This window comes from Periplaneta americana, chromosome 17 (assembly GCF_040183065.1).
Source record: "Periplaneta americana isolate PAMFEO1 chromosome 17, P.americana_PAMFEO1_priV1, whole genome shotgun sequence".
Taxonomy (NCBI): Eukaryota; Metazoa; Arthropoda; class Insecta; order Blattodea; family Blattidae; genus Periplaneta; species Periplaneta americana.
The window spans coordinates 73,903,420-73,921,878 of record NC_091133.1 but is presented as its reverse complement, the minus strand read 5'-3'; the positions used below and the strand labels follow the sequence as shown (position 1 = coordinate 73,921,878).

At 33.7% G+C, this 18,459-nt stretch overlaps 2 protein-coding genes across 7 annotated transcripts in view; one reads left to right on the top strand and one right to left on the bottom strand.

Annotated features, from left to right (window-relative positions):
• sni (SDR family oxidoreductase sniffer) overlaps positions 1-14,486 on the top strand; it is a 24,240-nt gene extending 9,754 nt beyond the window's left edge. The window contains exons 2-7 of one of the 6 annotated variants that reach the window (XM_069817328.1): positions 229-425; positions 3,036-3,295; positions 5,646-5,735; positions 6,856-7,208; positions 9,705-10,769; positions 12,248-14,486. In XM_069817328.1, coding sequence (XP_069673429.1) covers positions 248-425; positions 3,036-3,295; positions 5,646-5,735; positions 6,856-7,208; positions 9,705-10,769; positions 12,248-12,413 — 2,112 coding nt within the window. In that variant the 5' untranslated portion in view covers positions 229-247 and the 3' untranslated portion in view covers positions 12,414-14,486. Of the gene's footprint in view, positions 1-228; positions 426-3,035; positions 3,296-5,645; positions 5,736-6,855; positions 7,209-9,704; positions 10,770-12,247 lie in introns of those variants that run through there. The other 5 variants (XM_069817333.1, XM_069817334.1, XM_069817331.1 and 2 more) reach the window with 5 other exon arrangements.
• Positions 14,484-18,459, bottom strand: BCL7-like (chromatin remodeling complex subunit BCL7B-like protein). The gene is made up of 4 exons (XM_069817338.1): positions 18,268-18,459; positions 17,988-18,063; positions 17,327-17,432; positions 14,484-14,946 (listed from the first exon to the last, which is right to left on the bottom strand). Exons 1-4 carry the CDS (start codon positions 18,357-18,359, stop codon positions 14,828-14,830), a joined length of 393 nt encoding a protein of 130 aa, XP_069673439.1. The 5' UTR covers positions 18,360-18,459; the 3' UTR covers positions 14,484-14,827.

Sequence of the window (18,459 nt, the reverse complement as noted above, 5' to 3'; positions counted from 1 at the left end):
AGGATTAATAAGGAATTCACAGTACATTAACTTTAAGCCGTTTCATAAGGTTTTCTTAATAATTTTCATATTTTGCTTGTATTCACACACTGTATAATATTATTATTAACCTAATGCAGAAAAAAGAGTACCAGTATTTTTACAATTTGAATTAATTCTACATCAAGTTATTGTTAAATGAAGGTTATACGTTTTTGTGTATATTTACATACTGGTAATTGATTTCAGTGAAAATTACATAGAAATAATGGCTGAACACAAAGGAGCATCAGACTGTCATACTTTCTTGTCGTCTTATGTAAGACATTTATTAGTCGAAATTGGGACTAAGAATAATTTAGAAACTAATACACAAAATATATACATCACTTCAAACAATACATTGAATTGGAAAGAAATAAAGAATTTGCTTGGAAACATTCCAGGTAAGTGTAATGTATGATGTTACTTTTTATGTTTTGTACATTATGCTATTGTGGTGATGATATTGACCTGATGAAAACAATTGGTGACATATAAATAACTTTTTAGGCATTTCGCACTATTGAAACTGTTATTTTAGGCAAAGTTGTCAAATGAATTACTTGAACTATCTTCTTCTAGATTCTTTTTGTTTGCAAATTCACAAGAATTTCTTCATTATACTGTCACTAAATAACTTGAATATCAAAGAAGTCAATGTAGGGCTTTTTTATTAATTGAACACTCTTTTCTCTTTATGTGTCATGTGGGCCCTGTGAATCTGCAGACTAAATTGTAGAAATAAGTATGATTTTCTCAAGTAGTAATAGTTCTTATTTCAAACTGTTTTCATCTTGTAAGGAAACTGCCAGTGAGCTCATATCGAAACCTACCTTGAAATTTCACAGACAGGATCTACACCTTATAGAAAGTCCATACACCAAAAATTAGCTGAGAGTTCAAATTGAAAGTTCCCAATATAGAGATAGCAATCCCTATTAAGATGCTGCGGAAAAGCATGGAGATTAACACTAGGATTGTGCACCCCTGTAATGGCTGCTCGGCAGTATTGCGGCACACCTTACCTCTCCCCACTACTGCTGATGAGGGGTGCCCAATTGCTGCTGCAAAGCTGATTTTTGGTGTGTGGCATTCTTACAAGATGTACCTTGAAATTTCAGGCATGTTTCAATATAAGCTCACTGACAGTTCTCTTTATTAAAAAATTTAAGAATGCAATAAAATTGTTACAAATTGCTGCATTATAGGCCTATATTTGTATAAAATAGCTTCAAATAAGCTACTGCTGTTTTTCAAATAACAATTCTGACTTTTCATGTGTATAATTATTCTCAGATAAATTGACTCGTAGGTATTGGATACAAACAAAATCTAATAGTTCTGGAAGAGATGTTGTAGGCCTACACACACAAGTGGAACGCAAACCAGAAATTATTTTCCAGAATGAAGTATGCTAAAACTACTGTTTCCATGGAAATACTGAAATAGGATTTTTTGCAGTATCCTATCCTTTCTCTAAGCATTGCACAGTCAGAAAGTATAGCAAGTTCAGAAACAGGCTTTTGGGTATTCTGACATATACTGGAATTTAATATCTCCAACGTTTTGGAACTATACAGGTTCCATCTTCAGGGCAAATTAGTACGATCTGAAGAGTCACCTACTCTTACTCTGTTATGCAATATAATCTGTGGCCAAGGCCGACTGCTGGCCTCATCCCCACATGCCTCAGCAGAAGTTTACATCGATTACAGAAGTAACATGATGATCCTCACCCAGGCATTATAGCTGGTTTTCGAAACCAGATTTCATTACCTACTGTAGCATTCCAAATTCATCATGATGCTGGGTGGAGACCAATTCCATACACAGGCTGAAATTTCATGAGAAAAAATTCCTTCTCTATGAGGACTTGAAACAGTGCTCATTTCTCAATGCGAGTCCAAGCATGATGTCTTACGTCACAATATTGTGGTGTGGGGCAACCAATCTAATAGTCTGAATATTTAAATATAGGTACTTGTTAAGTGGTTTTATACACAGTTGTTTGAATGTGTTTCTTTTCTTAAATGTCACGACTTTAGATTTTGATGATGTTGAAATTTTCATATTACATAATATGAACATCTCTCAGTTAGAAATTGAGCTATAGTCCCGTTGCTCTAATTTCCGGCTGCCAATCGCGTTGCAGGTCGGCTACATTTAAACGTGTGCGTCTTGTGATTCGCTGATTCATTTCTTAAGGCTCGATAAATACTTAATATAATCGCCCGCCATTTTAGCTCTTTCGTTGGCGTTCGCAGAAAGCACACGAAGACGTTATTTGCTGCTCAGTTATTTGCTGAATTACATTGCGTTTGATTTATTATCATAGGAGCTACGACATGATAATGTTTAACGGTGTGGCAAATAGATTCCTCGTATGGTAGCTCGGCAACGTAAGAACAAAAATGGCGAACGATACTACCTATCTAGACTTTATAGAGCCTTCACTTTCTAAGACGTAAGCAAAGAGGCGGAGTCACGCCGGAAATAACAGCGTCGGGACTATAGTAAACACAATGTCGTCCAAATATAATTATATTAAGTGTTTTATTGTCCACAAATAACATTAGGCCTATATTCAGTTTGAGATTTCTCTCATGTAAATGTTTCCTTTCCTTTATTAGGGCAGTTATGTAAATTTTGAACTACAAGGGGAATGATATTTCAATTGCACTTCTTAATTAATTAACTTCCAATAAGAATGACTGTCGCTCAAGTTCTTAATATAATATAATTTTCTTCATGTATGTTGAATATTTCTGTTGATATGCATTATTATTTCCTAAAGTTTTGTTTGCTTTATTAATTTGTCTCTGTGTTAAATTTTCTGTTCTTCCCCCCCTACCTTCTGCAAGTAAATTGGATTGTGAGGTAATTAATTGCACAAAATTACCCTTATTGGAATTCATTCTGTTCTTCAATCACTATGTCTCTGTAGAGATAATACAATTTCTTATATATATAACTTTTGATTAATATAATTAAAGTGAAGAGTTTTTGTTTTTCAGATTCTTTTAATATCCATAATCAGCCAACGAAATGGTTTAGTGAAGTAATACACAACCTATGGCCAGTATTTGCTGAAGCTAACAGGCACATCAGAAATTCTGACTTTAATCAAATGGCACAGATGTGGGACTTATCGAAATGGACCAGAAAAGAAAATGAAATCCAGCAGTACTATGAGAAGTTCATTAACTCCTCTCAAACTAGAACTGTAGAAGTTATTTTATTTCTTAATTCTGTTCTTGAACGTTCTTTAGGAAATGTAAGTATATAGATGTCATTTTTCACATAAGATTCAAGTATTTGAAACTTATCTATTATGATAACATGATGGAGGTGCAATTGGTATTTTTATTTCATATTTCTATCTTTTGAATATATCCTAGATGTGAGATTGAATCTTCGACTATAAGTATACATATTTCAGTATTTATGAAATTTCCCTTAATTATTTGTTTCTGTAAGCATGAACTGATTTTGTCAGCAGTTTATATGGAAAATAATGTTCATAAATAAAATAAATTTATTTAGAAGAAATTATCAAATTTGGTGGAAAACCCTTATCCATAACAATGAAAATTAAAAAGCATGGACTTTATAATTTCACTAACCAAATCTGTTTTATAAAAACGTCACACTAGGTTATATATACGAAAAGCAAAATTCTGTTTGATCATTTGTTATACAATTGGGGTGTTGTTATTCGAAGTGATGTGAACTAATTTAAATGAGTTAGTTACATAGTTCTTCGTTTGATTAATAAGATATTTTAATAGCTTCCATATAAATTAATCACAAATATTCTTAAGTTAAAATATTTTATTTGTAGAACATACGAAGTTACGATTATTCTAATTAATAAAAGTCAAAGTTTCTTATTCTTGGTATGGATCAGTTTACCTTATAACTGAAGCACAAATTATTTAAATGTTGAACTTCAAAAACTAGTGAATTGATAATGTAATATGTTTCTAGTTGTCTTGATAGCTCATCATTTAGCAGAGCACTGGCTTACAATGACTACAGACCTGGGTTCGAATTCCGGTAATGGTGGACAAAGCTAAGGTTCCTGAAGGTTTTTCTCTGCGTTCTCCTGTTTCCCTCCATCATTCTACCTCACTCTTCACTTCTGTATTCATTATCATCATGATAATAGCATTAACTAAAACTATATCGGTGTTATAGTATTGTGACTGGCATACAAATGGGTCAGTCTGAGGCAGCATAGTACAGTTCCAGGGAGGAGGAGAAGGTGAAACCAGAACCTTAAGGTTACGTGACTGAATTGACAGATGGCACTATACAGCTGAGTCACGATATCTATAAATAAAGTGGCCATTTCGGACTTCAACAGACATTTTAAATACAGTAGAATTCCTCGTATCTGGCAACTGTGGGACAAAGCCAGTACCGGATAATTGGAAAATACGTTTATAGGTTATGTAAAGACATACTGTACTGCACAAACATTTTTTTCCATATTGAAATTTAGTAATTTTCCAATAGATATTTAAAAATGAAGTTTTGAAATATGTACAATGTTTATTTTTAGTACTGAATACGGTAATGTACATTCATCAGTTCATAAATTACAGTAACACATAATAGCGTAAAAATACTCAGTTTTCGTAACCTTATGACAATTTTAAATGGCAGCCATGTGACGTGAAAAAGCAGTGTATAGCCAACGTCGCAACTATGAAGACAATGATGTAGCGCTCGATGTTTTGAACCTCTTTAACATAATTTTAATGTCTGTTTGTTTATAATATATACTATCTATTACTCGAATGAAACTTTTCCACGCTACAGCATAACAAAGACTTCCACACTTTCCTATTTAGACTCATCCAACACCCCTTCGAAACGGGCGAGTTCAAGTGGTAAATTTAAAGATATCATCTCTGCACAGTGTTTGCAAGGCCTAAGTGACAGCTTACCATTGCTACCCGATCTATTCCAGGGACATCACGAGGTTTTCTGTCTATGTTTTTATGCGTGAACAATGTAAAGAGTAAACACAATATGCAGCATGTGCTATCCACGAAAACCACTAACATCTTCTTCGCCCGACTCTTCCCTTTCGCATGAATGACAATTTTTTTTTTTTTGGCCTAGCCAAAAGTGCCATTGTTCTGGTAGTGCCAGTTATTTGGGTGCCAGATACAAGGGAGTTTACTGTAAAAGGAGTAGAAGGCACAATAAGGCCATTTGAGACTGTAGTGTTAACCTTTGGGACCCCTCTTCCATACAAAGAAAATACGTTCCTAGACTTGATTTAATATCTAATCTATGCTTATCTGATCTGTAGTAGATGCTTCATATGTGACAGTAAGAACACAGATTAGAAATATATGAATATAATGGTACTAGTTACAATCTGTAGTATTGTGGAATTAATGCTATTGAGTTGCAAACTAGAGCAACCATAGAATGTTTGCTTCCTGAGACTTTGAAATACTTTCTCTCTCTCCTTTTATTTCTTGACTTGAACGAAAAATCTATATTTTGTCTTAATTTCAATATATGTTCAGTGTTGATCCTGATTATTTTGACTTTAAGAAGGAAAATTTTTATTAGATGAACAATTTTTTTATCTTTGTTTCTTCCAGGTCTTCCTTTTGAAAGGTCAGAACGTTCCATTTCTCTTACGAGATCTTCTTTCAACTGAGGAATTGGGTTTGATCTTGGGGCTTGTTCCTGTAAGTTATATTCTACTGCATTCCATTATTCTATTATTAATTTATTTAGGCCCAGTTATATGATCGCAGAATAAATCTTGGAATAGCTATTCATGGAATAGCCCAACTATAGAATAAATGGAGTATCATGTTGTATGACGTTCGTTTATTCCAAGGTTTTCTATTCCATAGTTTAGCCGAACTGGAACAGAGGTTGGCAATATTTTAGATGGTGTTTTGTTTATAAAGTACATTCAGAATACCAGTAATTGTTGAAGTTTATTTTCTGAACATATCATTATTTTGTGTACAGATTTTATTATAAAGAAATGAGTAAATCAAACTAAATTAGAAGTCAAAATTATTAGATAGAAGATACACTTAAGCTAGTTGTGATAGTGAATGACTATAAGAACATGCTAGAAAGCAAAAACTGATGTCATAACTTTTAAACAAAAGACAAGAGCATGGGAGTCTATAGCTAGGTTATAATAATGCAAAACGTAATACTGATATAATATTATGCTATGAATTTGCTTAAATTTAATTTTCATTATTTAAAAAATTACAATTTCTTTATAATGACGAAATTGTGAACTATTTTTACCTGTGTGTAATATGTTCCAATAATCATTAATCAATCCTAGCACGCTTTAAGCAGTGTCCATTTTTAGACTGAATCTTGCCAGAAATTCTTCATTGTTATACTCGTCTAATAGATAAAGTCTGTGCCTTATTTTCTTTGTTTCCGCACTCTCAAAAATACATTATATGTATCAGAGATTCATGTCTAATGCTGCTGCCGTTTTATATTTTATTCTCTAGATAGAAATTTAACAACTACTGAAAGCATGGAATAGCTTATTCGGAAGTTATCTTCCGAATAATGCACTATTCCAAGTTTGTACATCACATTTCTCGCATAACCGTGGAATTAATTTTAACAGGACTTTATTCCGTGTTCGTACAACTGGACCTTAATGAAATGAGAAAGCAAAAGAAAATGGATATAATTTCTCTTCAGATTTTGTGATAAATGTTGAATAAAAGAACTTCCATTGCCCAGACACTTTATATTGCACGGTGTGATAAAATGTCCTACATGTTAGAGATATGATATATGATTTTATTTTTTTCCCAGACTGTATTTCTGCAAGTATTAGTGGGGACACCAAAAGCACTGAACCTTCGTAACGTAACATGGCATGGATTTCCCTGTCCTGATGAGGTTAAGGATGAATTTGGTGCTGTGTTCTTCTTTGTCATTGCCTCCATTGGTGAAATACTGGAAATAAAGCTCTTCACTTTAGATTCGTTGCCATATCGAGCTCAAGTATCCACTCTTTTTTATCATTCAAAGATGTTAGAGGGATGTTTCCCAGATATGATGGATTATGACAAAGAAGCAATTGTAATGTTGCTTGATTCACCGCACATTTCTCATTCCCATCTCATGTACTGGGAAGTCTTACTGGAACATTATTTCGAATCAAGGTAATAAAGAATATTTCGCAACTGAAATTATATTTTGTTACTATTATTACAGGGGTTACATCTATTATGGACTATATTCCGAAATTTACATGCCCACAGAAACGAAACCAAACCTTGTATAACAGAACCAGATTCGGTTAATTTTTCCAGCATGCAGTTTGTTTCAAACCCATTTATAAAGTTTACATAATAATTTCCATCACGGTAATTTTATGTCGCTTATAACTCCAAAAATTTTGTAGTACCGTCGAGCGACTTTGTGCCATTCGCGCATTTCATAAAAAAACGTAAGGAAGTAGACTTTAAAATCTTGTCACGGTCTTAAAGAATACTTCCATATGTTTTTCGCAAATGGCACAAAGTCACCACTCGCGACGGTATTTCATAAAGAACAAACTCTGAAGCAATTTTTGGAGAGTATTTTGCAAGTAATACACAGTTTAATTTAAATTCCTTAATGGGAATCCCATGCTATTTTTTGCACTAATCTTTATAATACTCTTGTTTCTGAGAATTTATTTACCAGGTCCTGGATTCTGGGAATCTTTTCTGAAATCATCTTTGAACTGTACACATCAAGCCTGTTAATATAATACAGTGTACATGAAGCACACATACACACAATACCTGTGTAATAGAACACCTAATTTGGGTAATATTACACTTGAAGATATTGTAACATCAACGCACATGCTTTCTATTTACTACTCACATACAACTATCACTGCCTTCACTGTAACATCTGTCTTACTTAGTTTGCCAGCAGAGTGAGAGCTGACATCATCTGCATGACTGTAAAACAGAACTTTGTTCATCCTAAATTGACTAAACCAACCCACAGATAAATAGTGAGAATGATAAAGCAATAACAAAACTGCCACAGTTGCTCAGTGCTAGTGCGCTGAAATTATAAGTTAGGGGCCCAGGTTCAAATCTCGGTTGATCCACCCTGAATTTATAACTTGTATAATTTCAAGGGAAAAATTGTTCCGGGGCCGGGTATCGACCCCGGGACCTCTGGTTGAACGTACCAGCGCTCTGCCAACTGAGCTACCCGGGAACTCCACCCAACACCGTCTCAACTTTTCCCTTTATATCCACACAACTCGCGTGGGCTGACGAAATGCCAGAGACCCACATCGAGTGCACACAATCTCTGTGTGACTTGGAATTGTGGTTTCCTGTTAACGTACACAGTGACGTATATATTATGCAAATCTAGTCTTTCAGGTAAGGCTCCCTGTAAAGCAGATTTGAATAATTTCAAGGGAAAAATTGTTCCGGGCCAGGTATCGATCCCAGAGTGCTGGTACGTTCAACCAGAGGTCCTGGGATCGATACCCGGCCCCGGAACAATTTTTCCCTTGAAATTATTCAAATCTGCTTTACAGGGAGCCTTACCTGAAAGACTAGATTTGCATTTATAACTTGTGTTCGGCAAGCCCATGGTCCAGGCAGCAGTGGGTTTTCTCCAAGTACTCTGGCTCCCCTGTAACATCCCAAAAATTCTCCATCATCATCATCATCATCATCCAATCATTCGACCCACTGACTACCTGTGGTGCACTTTGAGTAATCTCTGTCGAACTAAGTGTTCTGTGTATCAGCACTAGCAACATCTGTGAGTCATGCTTATAGAGTCTAGGCAAATGACGGCAAGTTAGGGGCCCTGCCATTGCACAATAATAATAATAATAATAATAATAATAATAATAATAATAGATACATACTATTAAGGATTAAGCATCACACCACCCACCTCTTTCTTGGATGTACTGTATTATGTACCTTTCACCTTCTGGAAATCTTAGACCATCCATTCTTGAAATATATTCCCATCTTTTTCTGTAACTGTCTACAATGTCACTTGTTGTTTAGTCAACTGTCCGAAGGCAGGTTTGAACTTCATAAGTGACATTAATAAGGCATCACTTATGAGACAACCGAGTCAGGAGATAATGGGGTAGAGTGGCCAATTCCTTTCCCCTCCATCATATACATTGCTAATTAGTAACATACTGTATTACACCAATCAAATTTCAGATGCATACAAACAATGTTCTTCCTCTGGCATATATCATCAAATGAGATGTACTGCTTGATAATAGATGTCTATAGTATATCAGTCAGAGGTACAATGTCAGTTATGGGAGTAATATTTGTTCTTATACTTTCAATGCAGTATCAACAGACCTTAGTGAGTCCTTTTACTAATATTAAGTATATAATTTTCTGATATTAAGTATAAAATTACATTCTTTCTCAGGAGTCCTACATTTCATTACCATAAAATAAAACAGACATAACCATCAATTGCGTTCCCTTTCTTGTTTTATGATGTAAAATAGTAGTTCTGTAAATGTTAAAATTGTATGAACCCAGTTCCTTGATAGTACAGTATATAAATTTGTCATTACAGTTATAAAGAATCCATTTTTTAAGACTGGCTGATGTTTGCAATATTAACCATAATCCGTTTTTTTTTTCTTTCTCTAGATATGGACAATGTCTCCTGTTACTTTTACCACAAATGGAACAGATGCTTCGGAGTGTGTTTTGTTGGATCAATGGCTGTCCTCACAGAGTTCTTACAGCTGAATCGACTTCATTTTACACAACACTTGACGAAATACTGGCAGAGAAGCTAGATGATGGAGAGATTAATAAATTGCGAATAGCTTTAGGTGACAGCATAATGGAAATATTACAAGATATATTTGTTCATCCAAAAGGACCTCGCATTAGGGATAAAGTTAGTCATGGTGAATGTGATTTGTATGACATACCAAAGATTATTACAAACCATATTATATGTGCAGCACTGGGTATTGTTCTTAAAGTAAAGGAAGCGAAAAAGAATGTGGAGACCATTTCAAATGTCAGTGATACTAGTATTTCAACAAATGATGCAGAAATAAGAAACAGTATGCAGTATAGTTGTTGCAATGAAAAAGTTGTTCAAATCGAAAATGTGATAAAGTACTCAAGTAAAAAATACTGTTCTAAATTTCATCATAGCTCTTTACTCAAAACCAGTATTGTTGAAGTTATTGAAAAATTAATGGAATGGGAAACATACCCACGACCGAAGGGTGTGGGGGAATTAACGTGTAAAACGTGGCAAGAAGTTGTAGAAGAAGATTCAGTGCAAGTGTTGCATGTGAAACAGAACTTGTGGAATTCATTGCCAAGAACTCTAATAGAAAATGATAATAGTGATACACAGAATTTGAGTGCTATAACTGATTTTCTAATGGAATATAAAGTGCTAACTCTATACAGATCCAAAATTGAGACAGATATATTGAACATATTAAAACAAATCTCTGATAATACACAGTTAATATGCAGTCATGTGGAAGAAGGTTTAACAGAGAAATACAGACTTCTTTCCTCTCATAAGTTAAGATCCAGACAGAGGGACACATACAGTAGAATGCTGAATTCTGTTCCATACATACATATAGCAGTTCAAAATGTGGTACTTATATTGATCATCTATTTATTTCAAGTTAACAATGTGTGCACTGCATCAAGCAAAGAAACCAGTCTTATTCTCAGGTATGAAATTATACAGTCATATTTCTTTATGTTAAGGGGAGTTTTCTGAATTCACAATATGACACAAGTAAAACATTTCTGATAATATGAAGATTATCTTGTGATCCGGCTATTATTATTATTATTATTATTATTATTATTATTATTATTATTATCATCATCATCATTATCATTGAAAGTCATATTATTGTAATTGGTAAGAATAACCAAAGATAAAAACTGAGTAGTGTGTAAGCTATGTCTTAAAGAGTGTAGAATACATACAATGTAAAAAGAATTCGATTGAAAATACTGTTCTACACATAATGAAATTATTTAGACACATTAAAAGTGATCTTTATGGTTCTACAAATGAATTATATTAAATCTCAGTATTTCATATTTGTAAAGCAACCATAAAAGCAAAAATAAACATAGCTGCACATTAATATACAAACACTTCCATTGCTAAAGCTAGTGAGATGAAGAGAATAAATTCCTTAAATGGAGTAAGCAACAACTGCATTTTTGGTTACAAAGAACTGTATACTAAATATGTATATTCAGTCCTCAGTTGTTAACATTTTAAATCTTGAATAGGGGTAAAAATGAAGTCTGAGAAAATTTACGACATCAATTCACTGTTAGTTGAATAGCTAGAAACATGGGTTCAAATCCTGACAAGTATAACTGAAATTCATTGACAAAGATGGTGTTTGTCAGATTTTCGTGAAATATTCTTGTTTCCTTGCCAGCATAATAATAATAATAATAATAATGATGATGATCATTTTTGTGGCACGCATTTTCCACATTACTGTGGTTTACATAATAATAACAATAATAATGTAAATCCACCTCCCATAGGCAACAGTGAAAACTGACCAAGTGATATAGGAATTACACTCCTAGAATAGAAGGGAACATTGTGGTCAATGATTGAGAATCAAGTATACATACTTTTCGGAAATTAAGGAAGTGTCCAAAATTAAATTCTTAAGAATTTCTATAAATCTAATAATTTGTACTACAAATAATATAATATGCCTGGGTTAAATCGAAAATCTCTTCGCAGTGCATATGTCACTGTTGATAGTAATTTGTCCATCAAACGGGGACATTAAGCCTGGCGGCCCTCTTGGCTACTCAACAGGAGTAGGCTACATACCAGAACCAGGTTTCTCCTTCTCCCTTCCTCATCATCACTCATTCCATACACTACACTTACACGAACATTTACACATACACTCATCCTAGTACATGACATAACTCTCCACAGATACACATCATGTATAGTGTGGCCTGTCAAAGTGGTGTGTAACTAGAAAATGAGTCACAGTCCTGCTATCTATCCAAAATATGCAGAACCCAAATCACGTAAAGTGAAGTGGGTAGGCATTGGATACATAATATGTTTGTAGGAGATTACAGGCTGTTAGAGAAGTGTAAAAATAATTCAACATTTTATATTCTCAAAATCATAATTTAATTTTTTTCAGGTTCTTGAAACAAGTATTGCAATATGTACAGAATTTGACTACATACACAAATGTAGAAAGAAATCGCTGGGATGAAGCTGTAACCTTGACATCAAGTTTCTCTGAACAGTTACATCAAGAGTTGAAGAAAAATGCTATATTTTTAAGTACTTACAATCCTTCATAATAACATTCAAACATTAAAAGGACAAACTGTTTATGGTATAAATAATTCTGTGATACAATATAGTTCTAAATATAGGTGCAGGATATTTTTTTATCAGATCACATCTCCCATAAATTCATATGTTGGTTGTACATATATATAAATTAATGAATGTACTATTACCCATCTTCTTTTTCTCTTTCCATATAGGTGTAGCCATCTGTTTACAGGTGAATCAAGACTTCACTAATCTCCAATTGAATTTTTCCATCTTCTTTTAGGCCGACCTGGGCTTCCTTTCCCTCTTGGGATATTGTCCCTTGCTTTGAGTACAATTCTTTCAGCAGATATCCTTGATACATTGTCATTCCATTCATTCTTTCTTCTTTCTATTCAATCTGTCACAGGCTGGATCTTACATATTTCTCTTATATCTTCATTTCTGACTATCATTCAATGTCTTTCCAGCTGTTTTCCTTAATACTTCATTTCAGTTGTTTCCAGCAATCTCTTGTGCTTGTTTCTGCTCTTCTTTCCAAGATGTTAAGTCATTACAGGCTGGATAATCGCTTCATAGATTCTATTACTCATATAGCCTAAATTACATCTAAGAAATGCCTTCAATATCGGGAACGATATTAAAAGTAGATTAATTCTGAAGAATGCATTAAAATAGAAATGGTTTAGTAAATATAATATATAAGATTGTTCCAATTATTAATTTATTAATATTGATTCAATATTAATATTATGACGCAGTACTGACAGTTTATTTTTTTTATCTTTATATGTCATGTTAACTCATGCATGAGGGTTAAAATATAAGTTTAAAAATAAAGAACACTTCTGAAATATTTTAATCTGAAGAAATGGATACTTAACCTATTCTTCAAACATATTTTTAGATTTCTGTAAATGATTTTAAATAAAGAGGATTATTGCAAAAGTATCACATGCGTATCTTTATATACAATACTACTGTATCCTAGAGTACTCACAAAGTTCTATGCCAGTAAGTGTTAATTACTTTGCATTAATAAAAAAAAAAAAGAATACATGATTTCTAAATCTTCATGATACTGAACTGTATTTCTATCCTACATCAAATAGATTCCGTTAAATTCAACCATTGTCGAAGTTGATCAGGTTCAAAAAAACTACAGAATTAAAATTTTAGGCATTAGGATGAATTGTATCCATGAAAATGTGACGATAAAAACGTTACACTTACAACACAAAAACATCTGCTACAATTTTATAATTAATGATGCTGAAACAATCAAATCATGTAACATTAGCATTCATACCCAGTGACTACCTAACACAGATGACTATTCACACAGAATACAATTATACTACGGTAAAACCCCATTTTAATGTTTCTGTTTTTAAGGAAAAATCTGTTAAGTCACAGCCAAATTACCATAAGAATAATGTAATTAATTCCTGCTTTTAAGAAAAACTTTTCAAGTGGATTTTGTGATAATGGAGCCCGAAATACTGAATTGACTTTCAATAATCAATAGTAGCAACATATTCGATAGTGCATCTCAATTGATAGTAATTCGGCGCTATGTGGCAGCATTATTCTTTATTGTTCTTTATGGTCTTGCTTTGAGTTGCTTCCACAGAGTGGTTGCTTTGCTTGCTTTGTTCTCGCGAGTTGTGTGGATCCTGTTTCCAAGTTCTTTATATATATGTATATAGTGACCAAATGCAAGAAATTAACTATCAGGCAGAAAGTGAAAATAATACGGGATGTCGAGGTTAATCCTCAAATAAAACTATTGCATATGGTAAAAAAAAACTTGGTTTGTCAACTACTTTAGTATGAGGAATAATGAAGAAAGAAGAAATTTTCAGTGCTGAGTTTTAGTGTGGTTCGAATTTAACCGAACAGAAAAACATTCATGTCTCACCACTTGAAGAGTTTGAAAATATTAGAATGAAATGTATTGTAAATAATAATTGTAGGCCTAATTAAATAATTGTAATGTTTAGTATATAATACGCGTTATTACTAATTATTTTAGCCTTTCCTTCCCATTTTATGTAAACCCTCTTTTAAGGAAAACCCCTTTTTAGAGAGAGAGAGAGAGAGAAAAAAAAAAGAGTAATCCCTCAGATATTCGTTAAAAAGGGGTTCTACTGTATCTTTGAATTACACATATCTAGTTATTATATTAATTAAGATCCACATAGCAATTTGATTTGATATAATTTCTATATAGGTACCTTAAATATACAATAATGAGAAATGGAGGTTTTTATATTCTCCAAAATGAAGATATAAAAACCAATCTGGATATGATGGATGTTCAATGACAAATCTATTCACAATAATAAGGTCTCTGCATATACGATATAACAAAGACATAAAATTTTACGTTTCTTTGAAACAGTCCTTAAAAGATAAATTATTAGTTCAAAATGAGTCAATCAGTCTTTAATCTCTTGCTGCTTGGTTCACTGCTCTGAGAGTTGGAATCCTCTGAAAAGCCCAGCTGCGCAGAGAAATCTGTAGGTCCTTGTGAATCACTCACCATCGAGAAACCTAGAAAATGAATTCTTATATAAGTCATAAAATTAAGGACTACATTACTATTTGAAGTTGTTTTGTAACAATTACTTTTAATAATCAATATTCAAAAGCAGGTGATTCCATGTTACTCAATATAATCATTGAATATTTTCCCACATTTCAGAATGAGCAGTTTGTTTTTATGAAAAATTTTGTCATATCGATGGTGTTCAGATAAAAGGGCTTATCCCACAAAAGAAAAATATTTCAGAAACAGCTATAATTAAATTTTAACAATTATTATTAGTTATTTTATTTGAAGGAATGTAAACATAATTGTCAAAAAACATAATCTTCACGTTTTGTAATTAAATTTTAACTAATTACAGCAAAAAAGTTACATTAAAAAAATTAGGGTTAAGCCCTTTTACCTAAACATCATCGATATTATATACACGCAAAGTGTCTTTAAGTACATATTTTGTGGGAATGACAGACTGTGTCTAGGAAATCATTTTAAGTTTAGGAACATGGGGTTCCCAACACCTCATTATGGCGTTATGTGATGCCAAAGACATCCTTGCTTTGCCTGGAGAATAAGCAGCCGGTGATACTGTGGTGTGTGACTAAGGGATAAAATCAATCGTCCACATCTGTGGAGTAACGGTCAGCGCGTTTGGCCGCGAAACCAGGTGGCCCGGGTTCGAATCCCGGTCGGGGCAAGTTACCTGGTTGAGGTTTTTTCCGGGGTTTTCCCTCAACCCAATACAAGCAAATGCTGGGTAACTTTCGGTGCTGGACCCCCGATTCATTTCACTGGCATTATCACCTTCATTTCATTCAGATGCTAAATAACCTGAGATGTTGATACAGCGTCGTAAAATAACCCAATAAAATAAAATACAATAAATAAAATCAATCAATCAATTAGGCATCATGGAGCTTGTCAACTCCATGAACCAATAATTTTAAAGATACAAAACTAAAGTCCTCAGCAGGACATGCAGTCTTTTGCACGGTCTACATAAAAAAAAGAAGAAAACAGGGTTCAAAATACAGCTTTTACTCGAAATGTACTTTTCTCTCACAATAAAATACATTCGAAGTGTGCACCACTGACTTTATTGCTATACTCAAAGTGTCTAACCGTGAACATTGAACAATTAAAAATACTTCACCTACAGCAATGGTCGTCAGCACTCGCTGAAATGTGCAAAGGGTACGCGGTGCTGTCCCGTGTGCACTGTCGTGCAACAGGGAGAGATAGAGAGCATACCCTCTAGCAGCTACGGAGTGCACCCTAGTGCACTGCGTTTTCCGCGGGTAAGAGAGACAAGCCCCAGCGTGCTCTGTGCTGACGACCCCTGACCTACAGCATTTAGTCCTCAAGTTGTTCTTCAATGTTGCACACTAGTAGCCGAACAACTAAGTTAGTGTCAGCTTTTCACACCAATAACCCAGATTCGAATTCGAGTGGGTTGAACTGGAATTTTTTGACAAAGACAGTGCTTGGTGGTAGGTTTCACATGGCACTCCCATTTCCCCTACTGGCATTCCTACCATTGCCTCATTAATAATATCATCATCATCAACATGTGGTGATATGTACTTTATCTCCCATGCTACACAGAGTGCAATGCCTATGGCTTCGGCATGTCAGATGGGGATCCTTGTGTGCATGATGCGAAGTCAAGTACCAGCCACTGTGTTAAAAAAAAAATTTCTTTCTATATTGTAGATCACCTTGTCTCTGAATGGCAGCATTTCAGTGAAACAAAACGAAAGTAGATCACACATGATACTGCTTCTGCCTAACCTCCAGGCAGAACGACTAAGTCTTTGGTAACCCAATAATGATGTACGTATTGGGAACTCCACAATTCTAATCTTATAATGACTCTCTAGACCCATCCTATCGTCTCTTATAAAGTTATATCACTTACATCTGAAAATAATTTTAAAGCAGACTGACCGATATATGTGCAGTATCTTTTGAACCACTAATTTGATATTAATTTAGTTATTATATAAAAGTGTAACATAAAATAAAATATGCCAACATTGGTGTATTCTATGGCCGTGCAATAGCCTATCCCCTTTCAACGAAATTACAGATCACATAATACATCAATTTAATACAAAATAATCGGCACACAAGAGCTGTATAGAGTATACTTTTCTCATACAACAAATAATCAATTCTATGAAACTGGAAGTCACAACTTTGCTCAAAATTGGCTTTAAGAATTCTGATCTGAATTTTTGCTTTTATAAAAAAACAGTTCTGTTTAATACCTTACAGCTAATGTTTTCCTCAAGATGCTAACGTACACACTTGATTAAAAACATACATAATTTAACATAAGACAAAAAGCTCGTCATTTAAAATACAATGTGATAAATATAAACTCACATGTATTTGAATCTTCAAGTCCAAAATTAGAATTAGATGAATCCAACGCAGCTGCTTTTCTTGCCAATGTGTTCTCCTTGTTGCAATGGTCTTTACCTTTTTTCTTCTGAAAATAATAAACTATAATTAATAAAATGACAATTGGTTCTAGCCATGCACACTAAATACTGATATAGCAACTTTGACTGTTAATCACACAGACAGTGCAATGTCGGAAATTCAGCAAATCAGTAGTAATGTAAAATATTATTAAATATAAACAGATAAATGTAATTTCTTTATGAAACCTAACCTGAACTAATCTGAACCTAAATGAATAAGAGTACAGCACAGATGGTAGAGAACCTTTTTTGGAATTAACCACAAATCATTACGAAATTTTCGTCATCCTTGTTACTGTAAAAGTGGTTTTGATCAAACTGTCTGCCTGTGTGCATCCATTTCTCCTAAACTATGAGGAACCAAAATGGTGATGGTTCTTTGAGATCAACAAGACAAAATTATCCTTCTCAAGTACATGTCACTCATGAACTCAGAACTAGGCCTAGTACCGGTAACTAGTACTCAATTTTTTGCATGAAATAAAGGCCGTATTATCCGTTCTAACGTGACACAACGAATCTTAAAGTAAGAACATAAAGCATCGAATCATATCACTAACCTGTTCACTGCTTGAAATTGGGACCCATTTGTAAATCTTCATTGTAGTTTCACCAATAGTCACCCATTTCTTTTCCCTATAAGACGCAATAACATTACAATTATTACAATGTGATACGAATTCTGTGTTCAGGGGAGTTAGTATTACGTATAATTTTCAAATATTAAATCGAGTATTATGATACATAACAGTTTCAATGTAAGAATATTAACACTGTTGAACATGGAAGTTCCATTACATGAATACTACTTAGGTTATGTACTATTTGTATATTTCTTACCAATGGCGAACTTTATCTACAACTTGCATAACTCGTTTGACATCATCTTTGGCCCTACTTCTAGTTTCTGCTCTAACAGATCTTGACATCATTTTGACTCCCTCGATATTTCTAATAAATTTCCAACCACAATAAACAATATTCGCTCGCACACAACGAAATACAGAATCAAGTGTACCAACATTAAAGCGA